General features: G+C 44.7%; 1 protein-coding gene across 2 annotated transcripts in view; it reads right to left on the bottom strand.

Moving 5' to 3' along the window:
* MED17 (mediator complex subunit 17) overlaps positions 1–23,101 on the bottom strand; it is a 95,626-nt gene that overhangs the window by 25,194 nt on the left and 47,331 nt on the right. For both annotated transcript variants that reach the window (XM_029602331.1, XM_029602330.1), the window contains exons 9-10: positions 21,843–21,980; positions 7,506–7,623 (exon numbers count right to left, since the gene is read on the bottom strand). In XM_029602331.1, coding sequence (XP_029458191.1) covers positions 7,506–7,623; positions 21,843–21,980 — 256 coding nt within the window. The remainder of the gene's footprint in view (positions 1–7,505; positions 7,624–21,842; positions 21,981–23,101) is intronic.

Genomic DNA, 23,101 nt, shown 5'->3' with positions numbered 1-23,101 from the left:
AATCGGATCCGCTTGTTTAGCTCTCTCGGTTGGAGAGTCCGTTTCCAGAAGGGGTGTTTATTTCCCCGTTCTATTCTTTTAGCGATTTATAGCTAGTTTTGGTTTTAGTTCTCTGGTTGTGTTTCTACTTTGACATTACGTATGACTGAGGGGCTGTGACTGGCGCAGGGGCTTATATATGGCTCCGCCCACAAGTTTTAGTCTGTCTCCATCTACTGGTGCGGAGTCACAACCCAGGTGTCCTGGACTGATCCTTGGTACTACAGGAACGAAAATTATCAGGTAAGAAACTAATTTTCCTTTCTCCTGTTCTCACACAATAAGAAATAGCCTGCAACTCTTTTAACTGGACATATTTCCCCAATACTCTACAACTTACAATGGCTACCAGTTAAAAAAAGAATAGATTACAAAGTCCTCACTATCCTACACAAGACAATTCACAAAGCAGACTACACTGCCCTGAACAATATTATACATCTACACACCTCAGCACGTACAAGATCAACATATAAAATTCAGCTGGATGTCTCTTCACTTCCTCAAGCCAAATTATCCTCCACTAGAAATAGAGCCATCTCTATCATCGGCCCAAAATTATGGAACTCACTACCTCAACACCTCAATTCTCAAGAAAATTTTAAATCATTTAAAAAAGATCTTAAAGAATGGCTTCTATCACAGTCTTACAATGGCTGTTCACCCAACGACAGCAGAACATAACTACTCTATCTTATCCTCTACACGTTCCTTTTACTTGCAATCCTCTCTTCTGTCATTCGTCATGCCTTGCAGAATCCTTTCTTTCATGTACGGTATTCACTGTCAACTTTAAGTTTTGCATACTCTCATATCTAATGTTATAATGTTCAATGCATTTATTTATCTGATCTTAATGATTTTATTAAGTTATTGTTCTGATTCATTCTCTGTCATTTTATTATGAATTTAAATGTAACTGGTTGTTTTATTGTAAACCGGAGTGAAGGCAATGTATGCTATACCTCGGTATATAAACAAATGCTAAATAAAGTCGAGGTTGCTGTACAGACGTTTCTAAGAGCACAGTGAGGAAATTAGAAATTTGTATTATACCTCTCTCTACAACTTGGCTTATACTGGCATATAGAGAGATTCTTTAAATCTATACTCAGATTAATTTTCAAGAACTATGGAGCCAAAATCAAGATTTCCTAATTAGACCTAACCTTTCTTAGATTATAAACTTGATCCATGGAAGAGAGAAATTATTATGAGAAAGGATGTTAAAATATAAATATTGCTTAGCTATGCAGATTACAACCATGTCAAAACTGAAGAATTAATTACATTTGGTAGAAAATAGCTTTGACAATGCATAAGCCTATCTTATTAATACCAAAATGTGCTGTGCTTGTAGATAATTATAAATTCCCTGTACGTACCCGGATCAGTCCAGACTCCTGGGTTTTGCCTCCCCTCCAGCAGATGGAGACAGAGAAAGTTTTGACATGCTCTGCCATATATGCCAAGGTGACACCCACAGTCTGCCAGTATTACTCTGTCTCCAGCAGATGGTGGAGGTGCAAAACTCAGTCTGGTCTGGTTATTTGGTAGAGATATTATAGCCTTAGTCTGATAGGGTTTAAAAAAAAAAAAAAAGAACAAAAATGTTTGTCAGGTCCTGAGGGGACCATCCCCCCTGATTTTGAGGCAGCTGCGGTTAAGGGTCGAGGGCTCTTTTTACCATTGTGCAGCAGCAGTGCCTGGGGTGATACCGGGGAGCCCAGATCACTCACCCCAGCAAAGCCAGCCTACAAGCAGGACCAGGATTTGATCGGGCAGGTTTGAAATTTAAAAAAAAAAAAAGAGTAAGTGCTGCTTTTCTTTGTAGTCCCTCATGCCGAGAAGAGCGTCGTGTCACACGAGTATCTCCAGGGATGGTTTGTGCTCCGCGTGCTTCCCTGGAGGCGAGGGAACCTCTGAGGCATCGGGGGGGGGGGGGGGGGGGGGGGCGGGGTACTGCTGCGAGGGAAATGTGTTTCGCTCGCGTTCGGAAGTCTGCTGACAGGGTGGCTGTCTCTAATCCACCCTCCAAGGCCAAAAAGCAGCCCACGACTGAGGGGGATAGGGGGGTCCTCAAAAGCAAACCGCCCTTTAAGGACCGTGGCGCCACCGGATGACACAGACACGTCTTCGGACGCAGTGGATCCGGATGAACAGGACCCTCCAGTCCAGCCCCTTAGGGGGGTGGAGGGCAATGGTGACCAGCCGCAGGGTGCTGCTCGCGAGTCCCAGGTCGTCGAGGGAGACGACCCGAAAGTAGTCCGCTTATTTAGAAAGGAAGAGCTGGGTCCGCTCATTCCCTCCCCTTGACCCGCCCCACCCACCCTCCCCTACCTCCCCCTCCCCCTTCCTTCCCCCTTTTATTATTCCTCTTATTGCTCCTTTTTTGGTTCATTTTGTACTCTGAATTTTGTTTCTGTTATTAATGTTATATTGTTAGATTGTTATATTGTTTTATTGTATTTCCCGCCTGAGTTCTTTGTAAACCGGCATGATGTGTTTCATGAATGTCGGTAAATAAAAGTTAATAAATAAATAAATAAATAAATTTTGGGGGAATTCGGGATTGCTGCTCCACAGGAAGAATCTCGCTTAGGTTCTATGGATCCTGTCTTATTGGGCCTGAGGAGTCCTCCTACGTCTTTCCCTTTCCATTTCTCAGCTACTGACCTGCTCTTCAGGGAATGGGACACCCAAGATTTGGGGTTGAAAGTCACCAAAGCGATGGACAAGCTCTATCCACTGCCGGAGGAAGCGTTGGAGATTCTTTGGGTTCCCAAGGTTGATGCAGCAGTGTCAGCAGTCACTAAGAAGACCACTATCCCAGTCACTGGATCGACAGCCCTTAAGGATTTGCAGGATCGTAAGCTGGATCTGCAGCTTAAAAAGATCTTCGATGTCTCAGCGCTGGGAATCTGAGCTGCGATGTGTAGCAATTTTTCATTGCGAGCGGGCCTACGCTGGGTGCAACAGCTACAGACCAATGACTCACTTTCTGAAGGGGAAGCTCTTCAGGCAGGGTGACTTGAAGCTGTCCTTGCTTATAGTGCGGATGCTCAATATGACCTTTTACGGACATCTGCTAGGTCCATGGTTTCTGCTGTCTCGCAGATTGTTGTGGTTACGAAACTGGTCTGCAGATGTTTCTTCAAAATCCCAGTTGGGGTCCCTGCCTTTTAAAGGCAAACTCCTGTTTGGAAAGGAGCTGGAGGACATGATTCAGTCCTTGGGCGAGAATAAGATTCATTGACTGCTGGAGGACAGACCACAGTCTAGAGGATCCTTTTCTGCTCAATCTCGCTTTCGTGGGAATCGAAGGCCACGAGCGCCCGGAAGCTCCTCTTCCTCCTTTTGGCAGAATTCTGGCAGGCAACAGTCATGTTTTCAGTCCTTCGTGGACGGTGCTTCAGTAGGCCTGGTACCACACAGTCCACACAGGGAGGTAAGCCTTCGCAATGATGGGCGGCCAGTCTATTCCTCGGTTCCAGTCATCGAGGGCAGACTGTCTCTGTTTTACGAGGAGTGGACCAACCTCACATCGGACCAGTGGGTTCTCTCTGTGATAAGATATGGCTACGCTTTAGATTTTGCACTTCGGCTCCGTCCTCAGTTCCTGGTCTCCCCATGCGGCTATGTAGCAAAACGGCGTGCAGTAAAGGAGACGTTGCAGCACCTTCTCGACCTCCGAGCAATCACGCTGGTGCCTCCGTCGGAACAATGAAAGGGCCGCTACTCCTTCTACTTTGTGGTACCAAAGAAGGAAGGGACCTTCTGGCCCATTCTTGATTTAAAGTGGGTCAACAAATGTTTTCGGATTCCCCGCGGTCAGTCATTGCTTCAGTTCGACAGGGGGAGTTCCTAGTATCCCTGGATCTGATGGAGGCGTATTTACACATCGCCATTCGGGCCGACCACCAGACATTCCTAAGGTTTTCGATCCTAGGGCGTTATTTTCAGGCTCTGCCATTAGGCCTTTCCACGGCACCCAGAACGTTCACCAAGATAATGGTGGTGGTGGTGGCGGCGCAGCTCCATAAGGAAGGATTGTTGGTACATCCGTACTTGGACGATTGGCTAATTCGAGCGAAGTCAGAAGCGCTTTGCCACTCAGCGATACACCGAGTGCTTCAGCTATTAAGAACATGCCATACTGGGTCAGATCAAGGGTCCACCAAGCCCAGCATCCTGTTTCCAATCCAGGCCATAAGAACCTGGCAAGTACCCAAAAATTAAGTCTATTCCATGTTACCATTGCTAGTAATAGCAGTGGCTATTTTCTAAGTCAACTTAATTAATAGCAAATAATGGACTTCTCCTCCAAGAACTTATCCAATCCTTTTTTAAGCACAGCTATACTAACTGTACTAACCACATCCTCTGGCAACAAATTCCAGAGCACTCTGGTGGGTTGTCAATCTTGCCAAGAGTTGTCTAACTCCCTCCCAGTCTTTGAAGTTCCTGGGGGCTCTATTCGATACACAGCAGGGCAGAGTGTTTCTGGCATCCTCAAGCTGCAAAGTCAAATTCAATTCTTATTGTCCAAGCATTCTCCGAAAGTCTGGGACTACTTGCGGGTCCTGGGATCCATGACGTCTACTCTGGAACTGGTTCCATGTGCCTTCGCGCACATGCGGCCTTTACAATCAGCATTGCTTTCCCAGTGGAATCCCGTTTTCGAACAATTTCATCTACCCCTGCCTTTGACGGAATATGCACGGTCCAGTCTGGATTGGTGGCTACTCTCCAACAACTTGAGTCGCGGGGTTCCCTTAGTGATCCCGGAGTGGATGGTGGTCACCACGGATGCGAGTCTTTCCGGTTGGGGAGCAGTTTGTTTCGGGAAGTCCGTGCAGGGCCAATGGTCCCAGGAGAAGTCTCAATGGTCCATCAATCGTCTGGAGACGAGGGCGGTACGTCTAGCGTTGCAAGCCTTTTGTCCGATCCTCAAGGGGAAGTCTGTCGGGGTGCTGTCGGACAATACAACCACAATAGCTTACATCAATCGCCAAGGAGGGACGAAAAGCCAGCCAGTGGCGCTGGAAGCTCGCCAACTGATCGGTTGGGTGGAGCACAACCTGGTCAGCATAGCAGCATCCCACATAGCCGGGGGGTCGACAACGTTCACACGGATTTCCTCAGTCTGCATCGGCTCGATCCAGGAGAGTGGGAGTTGGCCGACGAAGCGTTTTAGCTCATTTGCGACACATGGGGCACACCTTGCATGGATCTGATGGCGACATTCAAGACTGCCAAAGCTCCTCGCTTCTACACTCGCCGCAGAGACACGGGAGCGGAAGGAGTGGATGCTCTAGTTCTTCCTTGGCCGTCGAATGTCTTGCTCTATGTGTTCCCGCCTTGGCCTCTCATAGGCAAAGTGCTCAGGCGAATAGAACTTCACCCGACAGAAGTAATTCTGGTGGCTCCCGAATGGCTGCGTCGCCCGTGGTTTGCAGATCTGGTCAATCTAGCGGTGGCGGGTCCTCTGCGGTTTCCGGAGCTTCCAATCCTGCTGCACCAGGGGCCTGTGTTTCGACCTGGCCGATCGTTTCTCTCTAGCGGCATGGCTTTTGAGAGGCAGCGGCTGAAGAGCAGGGGGAATTCGGACGCGGTGGTGGCTACACTTTTGAGGTCGCGTAAAACTTCCACTTCCCTGTCTTATGTCCGGGTATGGAAGATCTTAGAGTCTTGGGTGTGTCGAGTAACGGATTCTTCCTACCCCAGCATCGTTGCCAGATATTTTGTTTCTCCTTCAAGCTGGGTTAGTTAAAGGCTTATCGTGTAGTTCCTTGAGGGTGTAGGTAGCAGCCCTTGGTTGTTTATGTGGTTCCGTACACGGGGTAGCGTTAGCCGCGCATCCTGATGTCTCTGGTTTCCTTCAGGGAGTGAAGCATTTATGTCCACCGGTGAGACATCCTTGTCTGTCCTGGAACTTAAAAACTTAGTTCTCTTGGCTTTGTGTGTGGCGCCTTTTGAGCCTTTGAAGCGGGCAAAGTTGAAAGACCTCACGTTGAAGGTGGTGTTTCTAGTGGCGATTTCCTCTGCTCGTAGAGTATCCGAGCTTCAGGCTTTACCATGCAGGGAACCTTTCCTTAAGGATTTCAGATTCTGGAGTGTCCTTAAGAACAGTTGCTTCCTTACTTCCAAAGGTAGTTTCTTCCTTTCATTTCAATCAATCCGTGGAGCTCCTGTCTTTTTCAGAACTGGACTTAAAGAAGTTGGATATTCGCAGGGCTTTACTGTGTTATCTGGAAGTTACCAAAAGCTTTCGGTCTCGGATCATCTCTTTGTACTCTGGAGTGGTCCAAAAAGGGGTAATATGACATCTAAGACGACGATAGTCTGATGGCTGAAAGAGGCTATCAATTCAGCATATTTGCTATGTGGGAGGCCCTTACCGGTGGGGCTTAGGGTGCATTCTACCCGTTCTCCGGTGGCTTCTTGGGTGGAATGCCAACAGATTTCACCGCAGGAGATTTGCAGAGTGGCTACATGGAAATCCATGCATAACTTTGCGAGGCATTACCGGCTGGATATCCAGGCTCCAGGTGAAAGGGGATTTGGAGAAGGGGTGCCGAGAGCAGGCCTCTCCAGATCCCACCCCAGGTAAGGAACGCTCTGGTACATCCCAGGAGTCTGGACTGATCTGGGTCCATACAGGGAAAAGAAAATTGGTTCTTACCTGATAATTTTTGTTCATGTAGTACCACGGATCAGTCCAGAGTCCCGCCCGTTTGTGTTTCTGCATAGAGGTAATGGAGAGTCCCACTCATTCTGTATTTGTTTATTTCGGGTCTGCAGATCAATCTTTTCACCCTGTTTAACAGGTTCGGTTCACAGTTGGGGTTAGTGATCCGGTTTGAGTTTATGGTTCCTGTATATAGTTAGTTTGGTTTTGATCCATTCTGCTTTGATATTGAGTAATATTGGCAGACTGTGGGTGGCACCTTGGCATATATGGCGGAGTCTGTCAAAACTTTCTCTGTCTCCATCTGCTGGAGGGGAGGCAAAACCCAGGAGTCTGGACTGATCCATGGTACTACAGGAATGAAAATTATCAGGTAAGAACCAATTTTGTTTTAGGACCTAGGTCCTGCTGACCATCATGACCTAAGACACGTGTTGTTGACTCAGGCTGGTTCTGTACTTTAGAAAATATATATGTCTTGCTGTATGTATTTTTTGAAAACACCCACAGTCTTTTCTAAGTGTAGGCTTTTTCATGTAATATTATATTGTGAATAAATAGGGTAACATTGTACTGTCACAGATGTGTCTATTTTTGTGGGGCAAATTAGAGGAAAAAGGATACAAATCTCCACAAGAGCACCAATTCTTCAGGCATGAAATCTCTGTATACAACATGGAGGAAAAGACAATACACTTCACAAGCAGTCGAGAGTTTCTTAGAATATCAGAGAAGACAAGTTGTTTTTGGCCACAATCCAGTACAATCACCTTACCTGTGAAAGAAGAAAATCCTGAAGTTCCTGTTCCTGGTGAGATAAGGTGATCACTCGTCCATCTCTGTGCACTACCCTGATCTGCTCAACTCCAATATTCAACTGCAGCTGAATTGACCTTTCAAACGAGAGTACCAGGTTAAAAAAAAAAAAAAAAAAAGATATGGAAAACAAAAATATACTCATCAAATACAACATTATAGATGTAAGCACTCTCTTTGTGCAGGTGAGAAGAACCAGAGGTGAAAGAAAAATTCCCTGCCCACACTTTGAACATAAATATTTTACCTTGCTGCCAGCATCTGCTGCAGAACCTGACAGATTACATTGATTTCATCTAGTATTTTCTCTCTGAATTAAATTTCAATGTGATATCTTCATATCAGCAATGCCAACTACATTTACAAAATTTGTCTAGTAATTTAAAAAAACGATCATCAAGATCTTCTCTTTCTCCTGTAATTTTAATTTCAAACTGTGGGCCTACAAATGTTACGTTTTGTTTTTTTTTTTTTTAAACTTCTACCGTGCTCAACATTCTGAATCTGCGTAAAGTGAGGCCCACCAAAGCAATCACTACTGACGGGCACATATTTAATAACAAAAACACATAAAGGAGTCCTAGAAATGAGACTAAAAAGAGAAAGAAATGGAAAAAAGTTGATATTTTGATGAATCTTGACAAGTGTCAGTTAAAGCAGCAGTACTATCAGTCGGGGAATGCCTCATACCAAGATGGGAAACCCAAGTATTCCTGGCACAGGGCAGAGGACTCATGAGCAAAATGGTAATAAAAAGCCACAATCACAGTCCTGACACTGGCCTATACCCAGGTTGGAAAAACTTTAAAACTACTCTTCTCAAAGGCTGCCACCTTAAACAACTTGCCTGGATATTGTAGAGAGAACTTTCTGTGAAGAATGCTATCCCCTATTTCTATAACTTTTAATGCATGTCACAGACAGCATTCAACACAAGCACTGAACATGTGCCAGCTCTCTCCAAGAAGTTCAAAGCAGTCTGTCAAATGCATGTGTGCAGCTTCAGACCCAGAGGAGATGGAAGAGCAGAGATCCTCTATCTTATTTCTAGTGTAGATGACGGAAGGTGCTATTATCTGCATAGCGATAGCATACACAGGACAGCACACAAAATCACACACATAAGAATTGCATATAGACATGCCAGAAAAACAGGCACATCCTCATACTATATCTTTACACTTATGCGTGCACATAAACATTTATTAATTTATATACATGTATGTGCAGATTAGATATATATTTATTACTTACTCTCCTACCGAAGTACTCAGAGTAAGGTACAAGATTATAGAGTGTGTGTGTACATACATATATATATATATATATAGATATACTGCTTCTTCAACTTTGTAGAATATAAATATTATGAAAAAGTTATTTTATTTAATTTTTCTAGAGCAGAGCTTTCCAAACTGTGTGTCGGGACACGTTAGTGTGTCGCCTGCAGTGTGCAGGTGTGTCGCGCAAGCCCGGTCAACTCTGATGCGAGTTTGGGCTTTTTTTTCTCTAGAGATTCACTTTTTTTTTTCAGTTTATGGGTTGCTTATTATTGGGTGATTTTTGCTGTCAATCGTGTTTTTTGGGGGGGCTTGGTGGGTGGAACGAGCCCAGACATCCTTGCATTGGCTGCTGCTGCCGATGAGGCCTGGCCATGAGGAGTACTGACTGCAAGCAGCAGTGTCTGGTGATCATGGAAGGGAGTGAAGCACTTAACTGGCAACAATCAAAAAGACGAGGTACATGAGTGTGGGGGCCAGACATGTGCTGGGGGGAGAGAGATGAGTGAGTGGGGGGCAAACGTGCTGGGGGGACAGACATGTGCTTGAGGGGGAGAGATATGAGTGTGTGGGGGCCAGACATGTGCTGGGGGGAGGAGAGAGATGAGAGTGTGGGGGACAGACATGTGCTGGGGGGAGAGAGATGAGTGAGTGGGGGACAGACATGTGCTTGAGGGGGAGAGATATGAGTGTGTGGGGGCCAGACAATTTGTTTTATTATTGTTTCTCATAAATTATAACAATAACATGAATCTTGGAATATATATTTTTAATATAAATTTAAGGTTTTCATGAGATAGGTTGTGTCGTGAAACATTTTATTTATGTATATATTTAAGGAAACATACATAAATTGTCGAAATATGTTTCGTTCACTTAACCTTTAACCTCTGGTTTACTAGTAGACTGAATTACCGTGTCGTGAAATTATGTTTGTCTAAAAAGTGTGTCACCAACATGAAAAGTTTGGAAAGCTCTGTTCTAGAGAATATATGAATTGCAATTAAAACATGCGTATAGCAGTTTATAAATCAACACTTAATAATGTTTGTGAAACCACTGCAAATATGAAATACAAAATTCTTCACTAAGGAAGTAAATTAACAATGGCAGTCTTATAGAAAATGAACATCTCGTGGTAAAGTGATCTTGCCATGAAATCAGTATATGCTCAAATTCAGTCTATAGTCATCTGTGCTGGGTCTGTGCACTGGATCCAGCACTAGATAATTTTAGAACCTAAGCTTCGTAGAACGACGCTTCAAAACCCAACAGAAGGCTTTGGTGTTTTGCCAATAATGGCTTCATCAGGGGTGAAAGTCAATGAACACTGCAATCCTTTAGCACTATTGAATAATAAAGATTTCGGGAATACATTATATACATATATCTCCATACAAAATGAATTCATAAGAACATAAGAAATTGCCATGCTGGGTCAGACCAAGGGTCCATCAAGCCCAGCATCCTGTTTCCAACAGAGGCCAAAACCAGGCCACAAGAACCTGGCAATTACCCAAACACTGAGAAGATCCCATGCCACTGATGCAATTAATAGCAGTGGCTATTCCCTAAGTAAATTTGATTAATAGCCGTTAATGGACTTCTCCTCCAAGAACTTATCCAAACCTTTTTTGAACCCAGTTAGTTAAAAAGATACTTACAGCATAATCAGATATCTGTCACTTCATAATAAATATTTCAACATGGCATTACAATGAGAACATTAGCCAAACACATATCAAACTGATTTAGACAACAAGAATCTATAAAATAACCATTAATAAAAAAAGTTACCTTAATATTCCTCATCCATAATAGCAAACTAAAAATCACAGAATATATATATATACAAACATATATACACACACACACATATATACATACATATACATACACATTTTATTTATTTATTTTTTTTAAATGAAGAGGTGATTTGAACAGAGCTTACCTGAGCCTTCCTTGCTCCCATATATATCAGGAGAAATCATGAAGAAGCTACATGCTGCAATTGCGCAATGGTGTTTTAATACCGGGGTTCCACGGAATCGCAGTTGCGCAAAAGCCTTTAAATGATGCGAGTCATTAATTAGAAAAAAACAGCTGAAGTTTTTTTAGTAAAAATGTCAGATGACGATATGAGGCTATACCAACGGTGGTTTAAATGGTAGTTTTGGAGCTCTAATAATGTTATTTCTTTGGTAAAACTGGCTGGGAAATAGTTTGAGAAAATGGATTATTTTTTGTACTCACAGGTAACCCATTTTTTGCGACTGCCCTCGCTTAGAAGGGATTTATCCTTGGGGGGAAAACATTTTTTGAGGGTTTGTGTGACAATACTGATAGATTGACTGGGGTTATTTCTGAGCTGAATGGCATTCTCATGGATTAAATACAGTCATTGAGTGGGAAGCTTTTTTTATAAGTTCAGTCTTATCTGTTTCATCTGACATTTTTACTAAAAAACTTCAGCTTTTCTTTTTCTAATTAATGACATCATTAAAAGGCTTTTGCACAACCACGATTCCATGAAACCCCGGTATTTAAACACCATTGCGGCATCTAGCCTCTGCATGATTTTTCCAGATACATACGGAAGGAAGGCTCGAGTAAGTTCTGTTCAAATTACCTCTTTTAAAAAAAATAATATATAGATAGATTCTGTGATTTTTAGTTAGGCATTATGCAAGGGAAATATTAAGGTAACTTTATTAGTTATTTTATAGATTGTTGATGTCTAAATCATTTTGAAGTGTGTCTGGCTAATACTCTCACTATAACAACCACATTAACATTTTCATCAAGTGTCAGATATTGTATTGTGCTGTATCTATCTCTTTTTAACTGTAGTGTTGTTACAAGACTTTATACATTTCTCCATACAAAACAAATTATGCACTCCAAAAATCTTTTATTATTCAATAAACCGTGCTAAAGGATTGTGGTGTTCATGGACTTCCTCCCCCTGATGAAGCAGATATTGGCGAAATATCAAGTCCTTTCGTCAGGGTTTGGAGATTTTTTTCTATGATTAGCTTTTAAAATTATCTAGAGCTGGTTCCAGTGCACAGACCCAGCACAGATGACTATGGACTGAATCTGAGAATATACTGATTCCATAGCAAGATCACTTTACCACAAAATGTTCATCTTTCTATAAGACTGCCTTTGTTGATTTACTTCAACAAAGAATTTTGTATTTCATATTTGCAGTGGTTTCACAAACATTATCAAGTGTAGATTTATATGCTATGTGCATGGGTTTTAATTTTAATTCATAGATTTTCTAGAAAGAGAATGATAAACTTTTTTTTATAACATTTTTTATATTCTAGACAATCGTGTTCCTTCATCTTTTCAAATTTTTTCGGCCATTGTTTTTGATCAATCAATCTATATATAGATATATATCACACACAGACATGAATATTAATTTTTAATTGTGTATTGTTAAAAGTGGTAACTTCTGACTAATTAACTCAATGAATACCAGCTTCAAATAGTTTAAAATAGATTTAATAATGAAGGAAGGCATTGATTCCTTCATGGAGAAGCGACACAAAACAAGTGGAATATAATTCTAAGCTTGCTCAAAGATCTGACGAGAGTGCTCAGCCTTATAAAGGGATTCCATCAGTCCATCCCAGAATGTCTGCAAAAGCCAACCCATTTACCTTATAGCCAATCAGTATATTTTAGCATGTGTCGTGCTCTTACTGTAGGGGCCTCTTGTTACCAGAAGTAGAGAATAAGAACAAATTAGTTTCGTTTTCCTAGGAATTATGTCATCTGTGCTGGCTGATTCTCTGGTAAGTTTAATTATCATAGTGTTTCATAGTGCTATCAATCCACTCAGCGCTGGGTATTCTTACATCCGCCCCTTTGAAGGGTGACGGCTAGGAGCCCTTCACACCTATCTGCGTCGCATTTCGCCTGTCTTAGGCTGCCCAGCCTAGTTAGGCTACTCCTTACTGGCGAGAGACATTACCCGTCTTCGTACCGATATGCTCATTTTTCACAGATAGTCGTCACAGGTGGTGGGGAATGGTTCAGTGTCATCGTTGGAATCCAGAAGCATCAGGTTCAAGGTTTCAGCTTGATTGAGCATGATCCGAGCGCTGGTCTGTGTTATCAGCATTTCAGAGACTTGATCGCGGCATCTTCGTAGGCAGATACAGAGGCATGGTAAACAGAGGCAGACAACTAGCCCAAGTAAGGCAATCGTACACATGGAGCCAATTAGAATTTTGAATCCTGAACCTAAACTAGAAAACCATGAGCCAAGGGATCCAAATGGATCACTGACATCAAGTCCTTTCCAAGTTTGCACCAGTACATGTGCAATTGATATCATGTTGCGGGTGATTTCATGCCTTCCTTCATTATTAAATCTATTTTAAACTATTTGAAGCTGGTATTCATTGAGTTAATTAGTCAGAAGTTACCACTTTTAACATCATGTTTTAATTTTATAAACCGCATTACTGAACATTGTGGTATATAAAATTTCAAATAACTAAAATAAAATATTAGTATAAATGCATGTTTCTAATTTTATAAATATACATTGTCTAAAATGTTATAAATTAAATTGCATCTCATTTTAATGACAGTTTTATGGTAGTATCCAGAAAATTAAATCAGCATGAAACACTAGAGCAGGGCTTCCCAAACCTGTCCTGGAGACCCCACAGCCTGTTGGGCTTTCAGGGTATTCACAATGTTTATGCATGAGACAGTTTTGCATACATTGAGTCTCCATGATATGCAACTCTCTCATATACTGGAGAAATTACTTACCTGATAATTTTGTTTTCCTTAGTGTAGACAGATGGACTCAGGACTAGTGGGTTATGTGCTCTTCTGCTAGCAGATGGGAGACAGAGTCAGATTTCAAAGCTGACATCACCCTAGATATACCCCCTGCAGTGACCTCAGCATCCTCCTCGAAAAGCCATTGTGGATATTTATCTTACGTAAACAACTTGCTTAAAACTGATTAAACTTGATTAAACTGATTGAACTGATTTCAAAAACTGGCGCTCCAGTTTACTCAACAGAGTTAATGCTGACACCAACTGCGGGTGTCCTGAACTAGAGGTAGGCAACAGCTTACCCGTATTTGTTTTAACCTCGAGGTTCACTTTCCAAGGCCCTCTTTCTCTGGGGGCAGCCACGGGTGGGATGCTGAGTCCATCTGTCTACACTAACGAAAATGAAATTATCAGGTAAGTAATTTCTCTATTTCCTAGCATGTAGCTAGATGGACTCAGGACAAGTGGAATGTACAAAAGCTACTCCCGGACAAGGCGGTAGGCTGCCCTTAGCCCACTTAGTACTGCCCTTGCGAAGGCTGCTTCTTCTCGGGCCTGAACATCCAAGGCAGTAGAACCTGGAGAAGATGTGTAGGGAGGACCTCGATGCCGTTCGACAGATCTCGGCGGGCGACAGTAATTTGGCATCTGCCCAGGATACTGCCTGGGCCCTAGTAGAATGAGCCTTAACCTGTAGGGGTATGGGCTTTCCTGCCTCTATGTAGGCTGCCTTGATTGCTTCCTTGATCCAGCGAGTTATGGTTGCTCGCGAGGCAACTTTGTCTTGATTCTTCCTGCTGTGGAGGACAAACTGGCGATCCGTTTTGTGCACCTGTTCCGATTGTTCCAGGTATCGCATCAGGAGTCTGCCGACATTTAGATGGCAAAGAAGGCGGTAGTCTTCATAGTCCTTATGTTCCTCCAGAGATGGTAGGGAGATGGCTTGGTTCAAATAAAACTCTGAGACCACTTTCGGTAGAAAGGAGGGGACGGAGCGAAGCTGTATCGTTCCAGGAGTGATCCTAAGGAACGGTTCCCGACAGGATAGTGCCTGCAGCTCAGAGATGCGACGGGAAGAACATACTGCCACCAGGAATACCCTCTTCAAAAGTTAAGAGGCGTAGTGACAGACTGTGCATTGGTCTAAAGGAAGCCCCCACTAGAAAGTCCAGTACCAGATTGAGGTTCCATAGGGACACAGGCCACTTTAGGGGTGGTTGAAGTTGCTTCACCCCTTTTAGAAAACGGGCCAAGTCCGGATCAGCTGATAGACAGATTCCATTCACTTCGGCTCTGAAGCAGGAGAGGGCTGCTACGTGAACCTTGAGGGAGTTGAGTGACAACCCTTTTTTCATACCATCCTGTAGAAATTCCAGAATCATGGGAATCTTGGCCATCCGTGAGAATACCCCGCGATCCTTGCACCAGGCTTCGAATATTCTCCAGATCCGTATGTAAGCCAGCAATGTTGAGAACTTGCGCAAGCAGAGCAGGGTGTCAATCACAGCCTTCGAGTAACCGCGCTTCTTCAGGCGAGTCCTCTCAAGGGCCAGACCGTAAGAGAGAATCTAGACTGATCTTCGTGAAGAATCGGACCCTGCTTGAGAAGGTCCCTGTGTGGAGGTAGGCACAGAGGGCTCCCCACAAGGAGTCTTTGCATGTCTGCATACCATGGGCATCTTGGCCAATTCGGGGCCACTAGTAGAACTAGTCCCCTGTGGTGTTCTATCTTGTGGATGATCTTGCCCAGTAGTGGCCATGGAGGGAAGGCGTACAGTAAGTCCTCCTCTGGCCAGGTCTGGACGAGGGCGTCTATCCCTTAGGAGTGCGGCTCTCGTCTTCGGCTCAAGAATCTGGGGACTTGGGCATTGAGAGACGTGGCCAATAGGTCCATGGATGGGAGACCCCAGTGATTTACTATCAGTTGGAATGCTCTGTTCGACATCACCCATTCCCCCAGGTCCAGGCTTTCTCTGCTGAGGAAGTCCGCTGAGACGTGGTCTTTCCCTGCGATGTGGGAGGCCGAGATCCCTTGTAGGTTTTCCTCTGTCCATGCCATGAGAGGGTCTATTTCCAGAGACACCTGCTGGTCTTCTGATTCCTCCCTGGCAGTTGATGTAGGCAACCATTGTAGCGTTGTCAGACATTACTTGGATCGCTTGCCCTTGGAGCCTGTGGCTGAATCGCAGGCCTGTTAGTCTGACTGCTCGAGCTTCCAGGCGGTTTACGTTCCATGCCGCCTCTTCCTTGTTCCATTGTCCCTGGGCCGTCAGTTCCTGACAATGGGCTCCCCACCCTCGTAGGCTCACTTCTGTGGTGAGCACAATTCAGTTCGGTAGGGATAGGCTTACTCCCCTGCTCAGGTGGTCTTCCTGTAGCCACCACTGAAGCTGAGAACATACCTCTGTTGGTAGTTGAAAGCAAATTGAGTAGTCCTGGGACAGTGGGTTCCAGCGTGACAGTAAGGAGCACTGGAGAGATCGCATGTGAGCCCTTGACCACGGAACGACCTCCAGGGTTGATGCCATGAGCCCGAGGACTTGAAAATAGTCCCATACCTTGGGATGTGTACTGGTTATCAATCATCATAATTGTTCCATCAGCTTCCTTCTCCTCGGGGGAAGGAGGAAGACCTTGTTCTGTTTGGTGTCGAAACAAGCCCCCAGGTACTCTAGAGACTGAGAGGGCTGTAGGCTGCTCTTGGCCATGTTCACGATCCGAGTTTCAGCAGTAGGTTCTTGACTCTGCTGGTCACCTGTCGGCTTTCTTCCGAAGACTTCACCCTGATCAGCCAGTCGTCCAAGTAAGGGTGTACCAAGATCCCTTCCTTCCTCAATGTTGCCGCCACTACCACCATAATTTTGAAGAATGTTCTGGAGGCAGTTGCTATTCTGAAGGGTAGCGCTCGGAACTGGTAATGGTGTCCCAGTACTGCAAAGCGTAGAAAATGCTGGTGATCTTGATGGACTGGAATGTGAAGGTAGGCTTCGGAGAGGTCCAGGGATGTTAGGAACTCTCCTGACTGTACTGCCATTATTACGGAGCGGAAAGTCTCCATGCGGAAATGTAGTATCCGCAGATGACTTGACATTCTTGAGATTCAAGATGGGTCGGCATGATCCTTCTTTCTTGAGGACAATAAAATAGATGGAATAACGCCCCGTATTTTGTTGGGGCATAGCAACCGGAGTTATAGCCTTCAGACTGAGTGGTCTTGTCAGAGTGGCTTCCACTGCCAGTCTCTTGGTGCGTGAGTGGCAGGGTGATATAAATTTGTCCCGAGGGATGCTGTGGAACTCCAGAGAGTAACCTTTTCAATTGATGTTTAGTACCCATTTGTCCGACGTGATCTCAACCCATCATTGGTAGAAGAGGGAAAGTCGACCCCCTATTTCCTCTTCCTGTGGATGGGTTGGCCCATTCTCATTGGGAAGCATGGCTGGAGCGTGCCCCCAGGCCTGTTCCCTCTCTTGGTTTGTTGGTTCCGAAAGGGCTGGGACCTTGCAGAGGGACGCGGTGCCTGGAACGCTGAGTTCCTGTAGGGTCGAAAGTGTTGAGAGCCTCTGCCCCTACTTCTCCTGGGGGAGGGGCGCTGGGATCTTTTACCCCTATCCTCCGGCAGCTGAGGTACTGGAGATTCTCCCCACTTGCTGGCTAACTTCTCCAATTCGCTTCCAAATAAGAGAGACCCTTTAAAGGGCATTCTTGTGAGTTTCGCTTTAGAGGTCGTGTCAGTAGACCAATTTCGCAACCATAACTGTCTTCTGGCCGCCACTACCAAGGCTACTCCTCTGGCTGAGGTATGCACCAGATCTGAGCTTGCATCCGTCAGGAAGGCTGCTGCAGGTTCAATAGTTTCACCGGTATATGTTCCGGAGTTATTTGCCTTCTGAGGAGCAAGCAGGAAGGTGCCACCAGTGCACAGCAGGAAGCAATCTGCAGTGTCATTGCTGTTGCGTCGAAGGCCTGCTTAAGGATGGATTCTAGTCTATCCTGAGTATCCTTCAACGCAGCCCCTCACTCAACGGGAATGGTTGTTCGCTTTGAGACGGCACAGACCATGGCATCCACTTTCAGGAAACGCAGGCATTCCTTGGTCACTGGTTCCAAAGGGTACAAGGCTTCCATGGCCCGACCTCCTTTAACACTGGCCTCCGGAGCATCCCATTCCAGGTCAATCAGTTCCTGGATAGCTTCCATCATTGGGAAGTAGCATGAGGCCTTATGAAGGGACACCAAGATGGGGTTCTTCTTTGGTTCTGCCATAGGATCCGTATCTGAATACCCAGAGTCTTCAGAATCTGGGAAACAAAGGGCTGGTAATTCATCCCTGTGGAAGAAGCGAAGCATGGTTCTGTATGGTTCCAGGCCTGGAGGGATTTCTCCTTCTTCCAGAGAGCCACCATCATCACCTGAGGTGTCCGGGTCCCTGTCAGAGAAATTCTTGGTTAGAGGCATATCTCGAGACATCCAAGCAGGGCCGGGAGGATCTTATGCTTCCAGTAGGGGTTGAATCAGAGCCACAGATGGAGCTGATTGTGCCTGTACGAAGGCTTGCAGCCCTTGGAAAAATTCTAACCAGGAGAAGGTCCCTGGGTCCATGTTAATCCCAGGGGGAGTCGGAGTCAGGGCCCCTGAGGTGCCCTCTTGTGGAAAAGCCATTTCGGAATTGCACAGCTTCAGACAGTGAGGGGCCAGGCTTTGGTCCCCCCTGGGCTTCTTCGCAATGATGACACAGGCAGGACTCCAGTTCAGGATGTGGTAAGCTTTAAGCTTCTTACCTAATGTTTAAAAGGTCAGTCAGAGACTTCACTGCATATTAGTTTGAGCCCCAAAACAAAGAATGTAGCCACAGGGTCATTTTTCACTTATTGTCCAGCCAAGACAAATATGCATTGTGTGCGGTGAATGGCGACTCTGGGAAGAGTCATTTGGTTCACAGCAAAGGTTGAGAATGCCAGAATCTCTCATTCCCATTGCTCATAGCAAGATTCATTGTCTCTGAAAGGTATCTGCCGCTGATTAATTTCCGTGTTTTCTGAAACGTGGAATACGGTCCATGGTAAGACAATGAGATCTCATGAAATCCCCACCACTCTAGAATAGCCGTGCTCGCCTTGATTCATCTCAGGATGCCGAACCCATGTCAGATGGGGAAAAAAAAAAACATGACCGATCCAATTTTAATACATGTTGGGCCAAAGTCCATGGGTGCTTTTAACTCACAGACTTTGCACCGATTTTGTAGCCTTGGATATTAAATTGCACCTTCTTTTTCGACAGTTACTTTTTTCCACCCCGACCCAAGCACCTCCCTTAAACATGGATGAACGTACCCACATTAATCTCATTGAGGGAAGACAGTTTTTAGATGTTTCATTCACAACTGTGTCATATTTATTCATTTGATTACCTATGTACCGTTTCATAGTCTTATTTTTTCACTTGCTATTCTAATGTATCAATAGGCTGAAATGTAAATATTGTGCTGTTCAATTTCTCCCCTTCCATCCCAAGTTTATTTTCCTTGTTTTTTGTAACTTTCCCTCTCCCTTTTTCTGATTCACTGTATTTAAAGTTCAAGGTTCTTATTGAAAATATTGTTTATTACGTTACGTTATGCTTTACACTCCTTGTTATTTGTAAACCGGGTTGATGTGATGCCTATCATGAAACTCGGTATAACAAAAACAATAAATAAATAAAATAAATAAAAATGTGCAGCTCTGATGTGACAGGCTGTGCAAAGAGAGTGCCTTCTGGGCTTCTTGGACGCTGATGCCATTGACTCTATGTCTAGGCGTACAGGTAATGTGCTTCAATATGCGTGCAGTTATGCGTGTGAGCACAATGCACGCATGTAGTTTTAAGTGCGGCTGCGCACACGTCTACGTAGAAGGCGCACAAGTTGGGCACATTGACCGGCCAGCCAGCCAGCCGGCCGGCCTGCCTGCCTCGCACGTACCACCAGACGAGAAGGGAAGATGGCGCCGATGCCCCTGTGCGTAAGATGGCGCCCCCCTGAAGATCTCCATGTGTCCGGACCCCTTGCACCGAACCGGGGCCTAGTCAAACCAAGGCTGCTCAACCCGATCGGTGCTCCCTTTTACCTCACTGGGTAAAATTCGAAATTGGTACGGCACTCCGAGCCCCGGAAACCAGAGACCTTAGTTTAAAGTTTTCCGCTTACCTGGTCTCGGCGCTTACCGATCGCGTGCCGGGACGGTCTGCAGCTGCAGGGGGAGAGGGCTTTACCTTCACCGCCGTGCTCGGATGTGCACCCGCTGCCTTTCAGCCGCTCTAGGGGCTAAGTCCACGCCAGGGTTACCGGCTACCGGACCAAGGCACACCTCTGAGGGATATTGAAGTCAACTCTGGAATTCTCAACTGGGGGAGGGACCCTTAGGAGAATGGGGCTAGTCTTCTTAAGGTAAATTTTGTCTTCTTGCTGTAATTTTCTAACACTGTACTAGTGTGTGGGATAGTGTCCGCATCTGCTAGGAGACTGAGAGATACTGAGGAGCTGAGGTCACTGCAGGGGTATATCTAGGGTGGCGTCAGCTTTGAAATCTGACTCCGTCTCCCATCTGCTAGCAGAAGAGCACATAACCCACTGGTCCTGAGCCCATCTGGCTACACGCTAGGAAAATATTCTTTGTGGATAACCTGAAAACCAGACAGGCTGTGGGGGGTCCTCAGGACAGATTTGGGAAGCCCTGCATTAAAAGCTAAAAGAGCACAGATTTTAAACATGCAACAAGTTCACAATTTCATGAATCATAATTAGTAACAAAATTATCAAAGGAAAGGACACGAGACAGTTGGACCTGCAAATGTATACCCTGGAAAGGGGGGAGAGGGTTAACCCTTACAACTCTGACTCAGTACACAATTTGGGGGTACAACTTGATCACCATTGCTCAATGGAAGCTCACATCTTTCCTGTGCAAACCCACAATAGATTTATCAACTAAGCAATTTATTTGAGAAACATATCTAGCCTCCATCAAACACTCAAGATGCCTTATTCTATGGTATCTTGCAATACAATTTTAAATGCCTCCAGCTTCTACAGAACATAGTAACAAGACTTCTACCTGAAGCCAAATTCTCCAATCATGTGAAATCACTTTTTCATAAACTGCATTGACTCCTAATTGAACGTCAGGTAAAACTTAAATCACTCGTTTCAGTCTTCAAATGCCCACACCAACTGGCGCCAGATCATCTGTCTCAGCTGCTGACCACCTACACTCCCCACTAGGGCTCGTCTATTCTCCCAACTTGCTCTCCTGACCTTCCAACTGCTGGCAGCAGCAAAACTGATTTGCAAAAGGCACTCGTGCTTCACATCTAAACTATGAAATAAGTATCTAACAAGAGTTTTCCATGGAACGTGCTAGTTTGCTTACTGTAAGAAAATGCAAAGCTTGGCTGTTCCCAGACCTTCCTTTAATCTCTGTGCATAGACGTTCTCCAGACTCCCAGCAGTGACCTCCCTCATATTAATCCCAAGTCTCCCTAAAGCTGACTGTATTTTGCTCTTTTACTTATGTTACAGGTCATAGCTTATGGGTAGAATGTATCATTGACATGTACCCTGCCTGTGCCTCACCCAGGAAAAGGCAGAATATCAAAGCAAACAGTGATACCAAATACTTTAAAGATGAAAATAGAGGCACAAGATATATATATTTTGGAGAAAAGGTAACTCTAGGAGAAAGGATCATAGTTCAAGCCTGATGGATAACAAAAGCATTGCTTCACAGAAAGGGTGGGAGATGCATGGAATGGCCTCCTAATAAAGATAGTAGGGAGAAAAATGGTTTTGGAGTTCAAGAAATTGGCAAGCACAGAGGACTCTTGGCAGAGAGATGAGGAGGACCAGATGGAGATGTGATACTGCAGTAGGGCCTTATCTGCTGTCATGTTCTTATATAAATAAATCTTGAGATACATTACACGAAACACTATTCTAACCAGTTCGAGACAGACAGGACCCCCTTTAGATACAATACATTTGACTTGTTAAACTGGAAGCCAATGCAGTTCATAAGATGTTTGGTCCCGTTGTCTTGTGCACCCATCTGAGGCATCAGTCCAGCCATAGTCTGGAACCTACAGGCGCTTATAATGAAGGTGCAGAAGAGAAACGCAAGACCTGAACTCCGGTTCCTATAACACAGGATTTGTAATACTTACTTGCATATTTGTTCGTAACCTTGAGATGTGATTAAAACTTTTACACTGGATTCATAAACATCATTTATGTTTGACCAATGGGCCTGTATCTGGGGATCCTCAATACGACTGGCAAGGCTGTCAACGGTTCTGGCAGTTCTAAAAAAGAAACAAACAAAAAAAAAAAAAAACACATCACTACCCTATTTTACTTTCATTTTCAGAGGACTCCGCCCCCTCATGGTGAGTGTTAAGGGGCGACTTCTTGGCTTCACATATGAACAAAACAGAACATACTGATAACTAGGGAGGAGGAATAGCCTAGTGGTTAGAGCAGCGGGTTATGAACCAGTCACCAGGGTTCGAGTCCCGCTTGTCCGTTCCTTGTGACCTTGGGCATGTCACTTTACCCTCCATTGCCTCAGGTACAAAACTTAGATTGTAAGCTCTCTGGGGATAGTAATTTCTCCATTTCCTAGCGAGTAACCAGATAGACTCAGGACCAATGGGATGTACAAAAGCTATTCCTGATCGGGGCGGGAGGCAGCCTGCGGTCCAGTTAACACCACCCTTGCAAAGACTGCATCCTCACAGGCCTGTAGGTCCAGGAGATAGAACCTGTTCGGCAGATATCGGCGGGAGACAGCAGTCTAACTTCTGCCCATGAGACCGCCTGAGCTCTGGTGGCATGAGCTTTAACCCGAGAAGGTAAAATCTTTCCTGCTTCCATCACATAGGCTCCCGTGACCACCTCCTTAATCTAGTAAGCTTTGGTAGCCTGCGAAGCTGGTTCACCCTGCTTCCTTCCACTATGAAGGACAAACAGGTGGTCAGTCTTCTGGACTGGTTCTGAAACTTCCAGATACTGCACCAAAAGTCTAGGGGGCACTCCATGAAGTTAGCATGTTGCACATTTAAAACTAATCGGAGAAAGTTCTTTTTCACTCAACACACAATTAAACTCTGGAATTTGTTGCCAGAGGATGTGGTTAGTGCAGTTAGTATAGCTGTGTTTAAAAAAGGATTGGATAAGTTCTTGGAGGAGAAGTCCATTACCTGCTATTAATTAAGTTGACTTGGAAATTAGCCACTGCTATTACTAGCAACAGTAACATGGAATAGACTTAGTTTTTGGGTACTTGCCAGGTTCTTATGGCCTGGATTGGCCACTGTTGGAAACAGGATGCTGGGCTTGATGGACCCTTGGTCTGACCCAGTATGGCATGTTCTTATGCTCTTATAACATTCAAATGACGGAGGAGGCAATATTCCTTCGCGCC

The sequence above is a fragment of the Rhinatrema bivittatum genome, chromosome 5 (genome assembly GCF_901001135.1).
Source record: "Rhinatrema bivittatum chromosome 5, aRhiBiv1.1, whole genome shotgun sequence".
Lineage (NCBI taxonomy): Eukaryota > Metazoa > Chordata > Amphibia > Gymnophiona > Rhinatrematidae > Rhinatrema > Rhinatrema bivittatum.
Note: the sequence above shows the minus strand (reverse complement) of the source record. Positions and strands in the feature narration are given on the sequence as shown.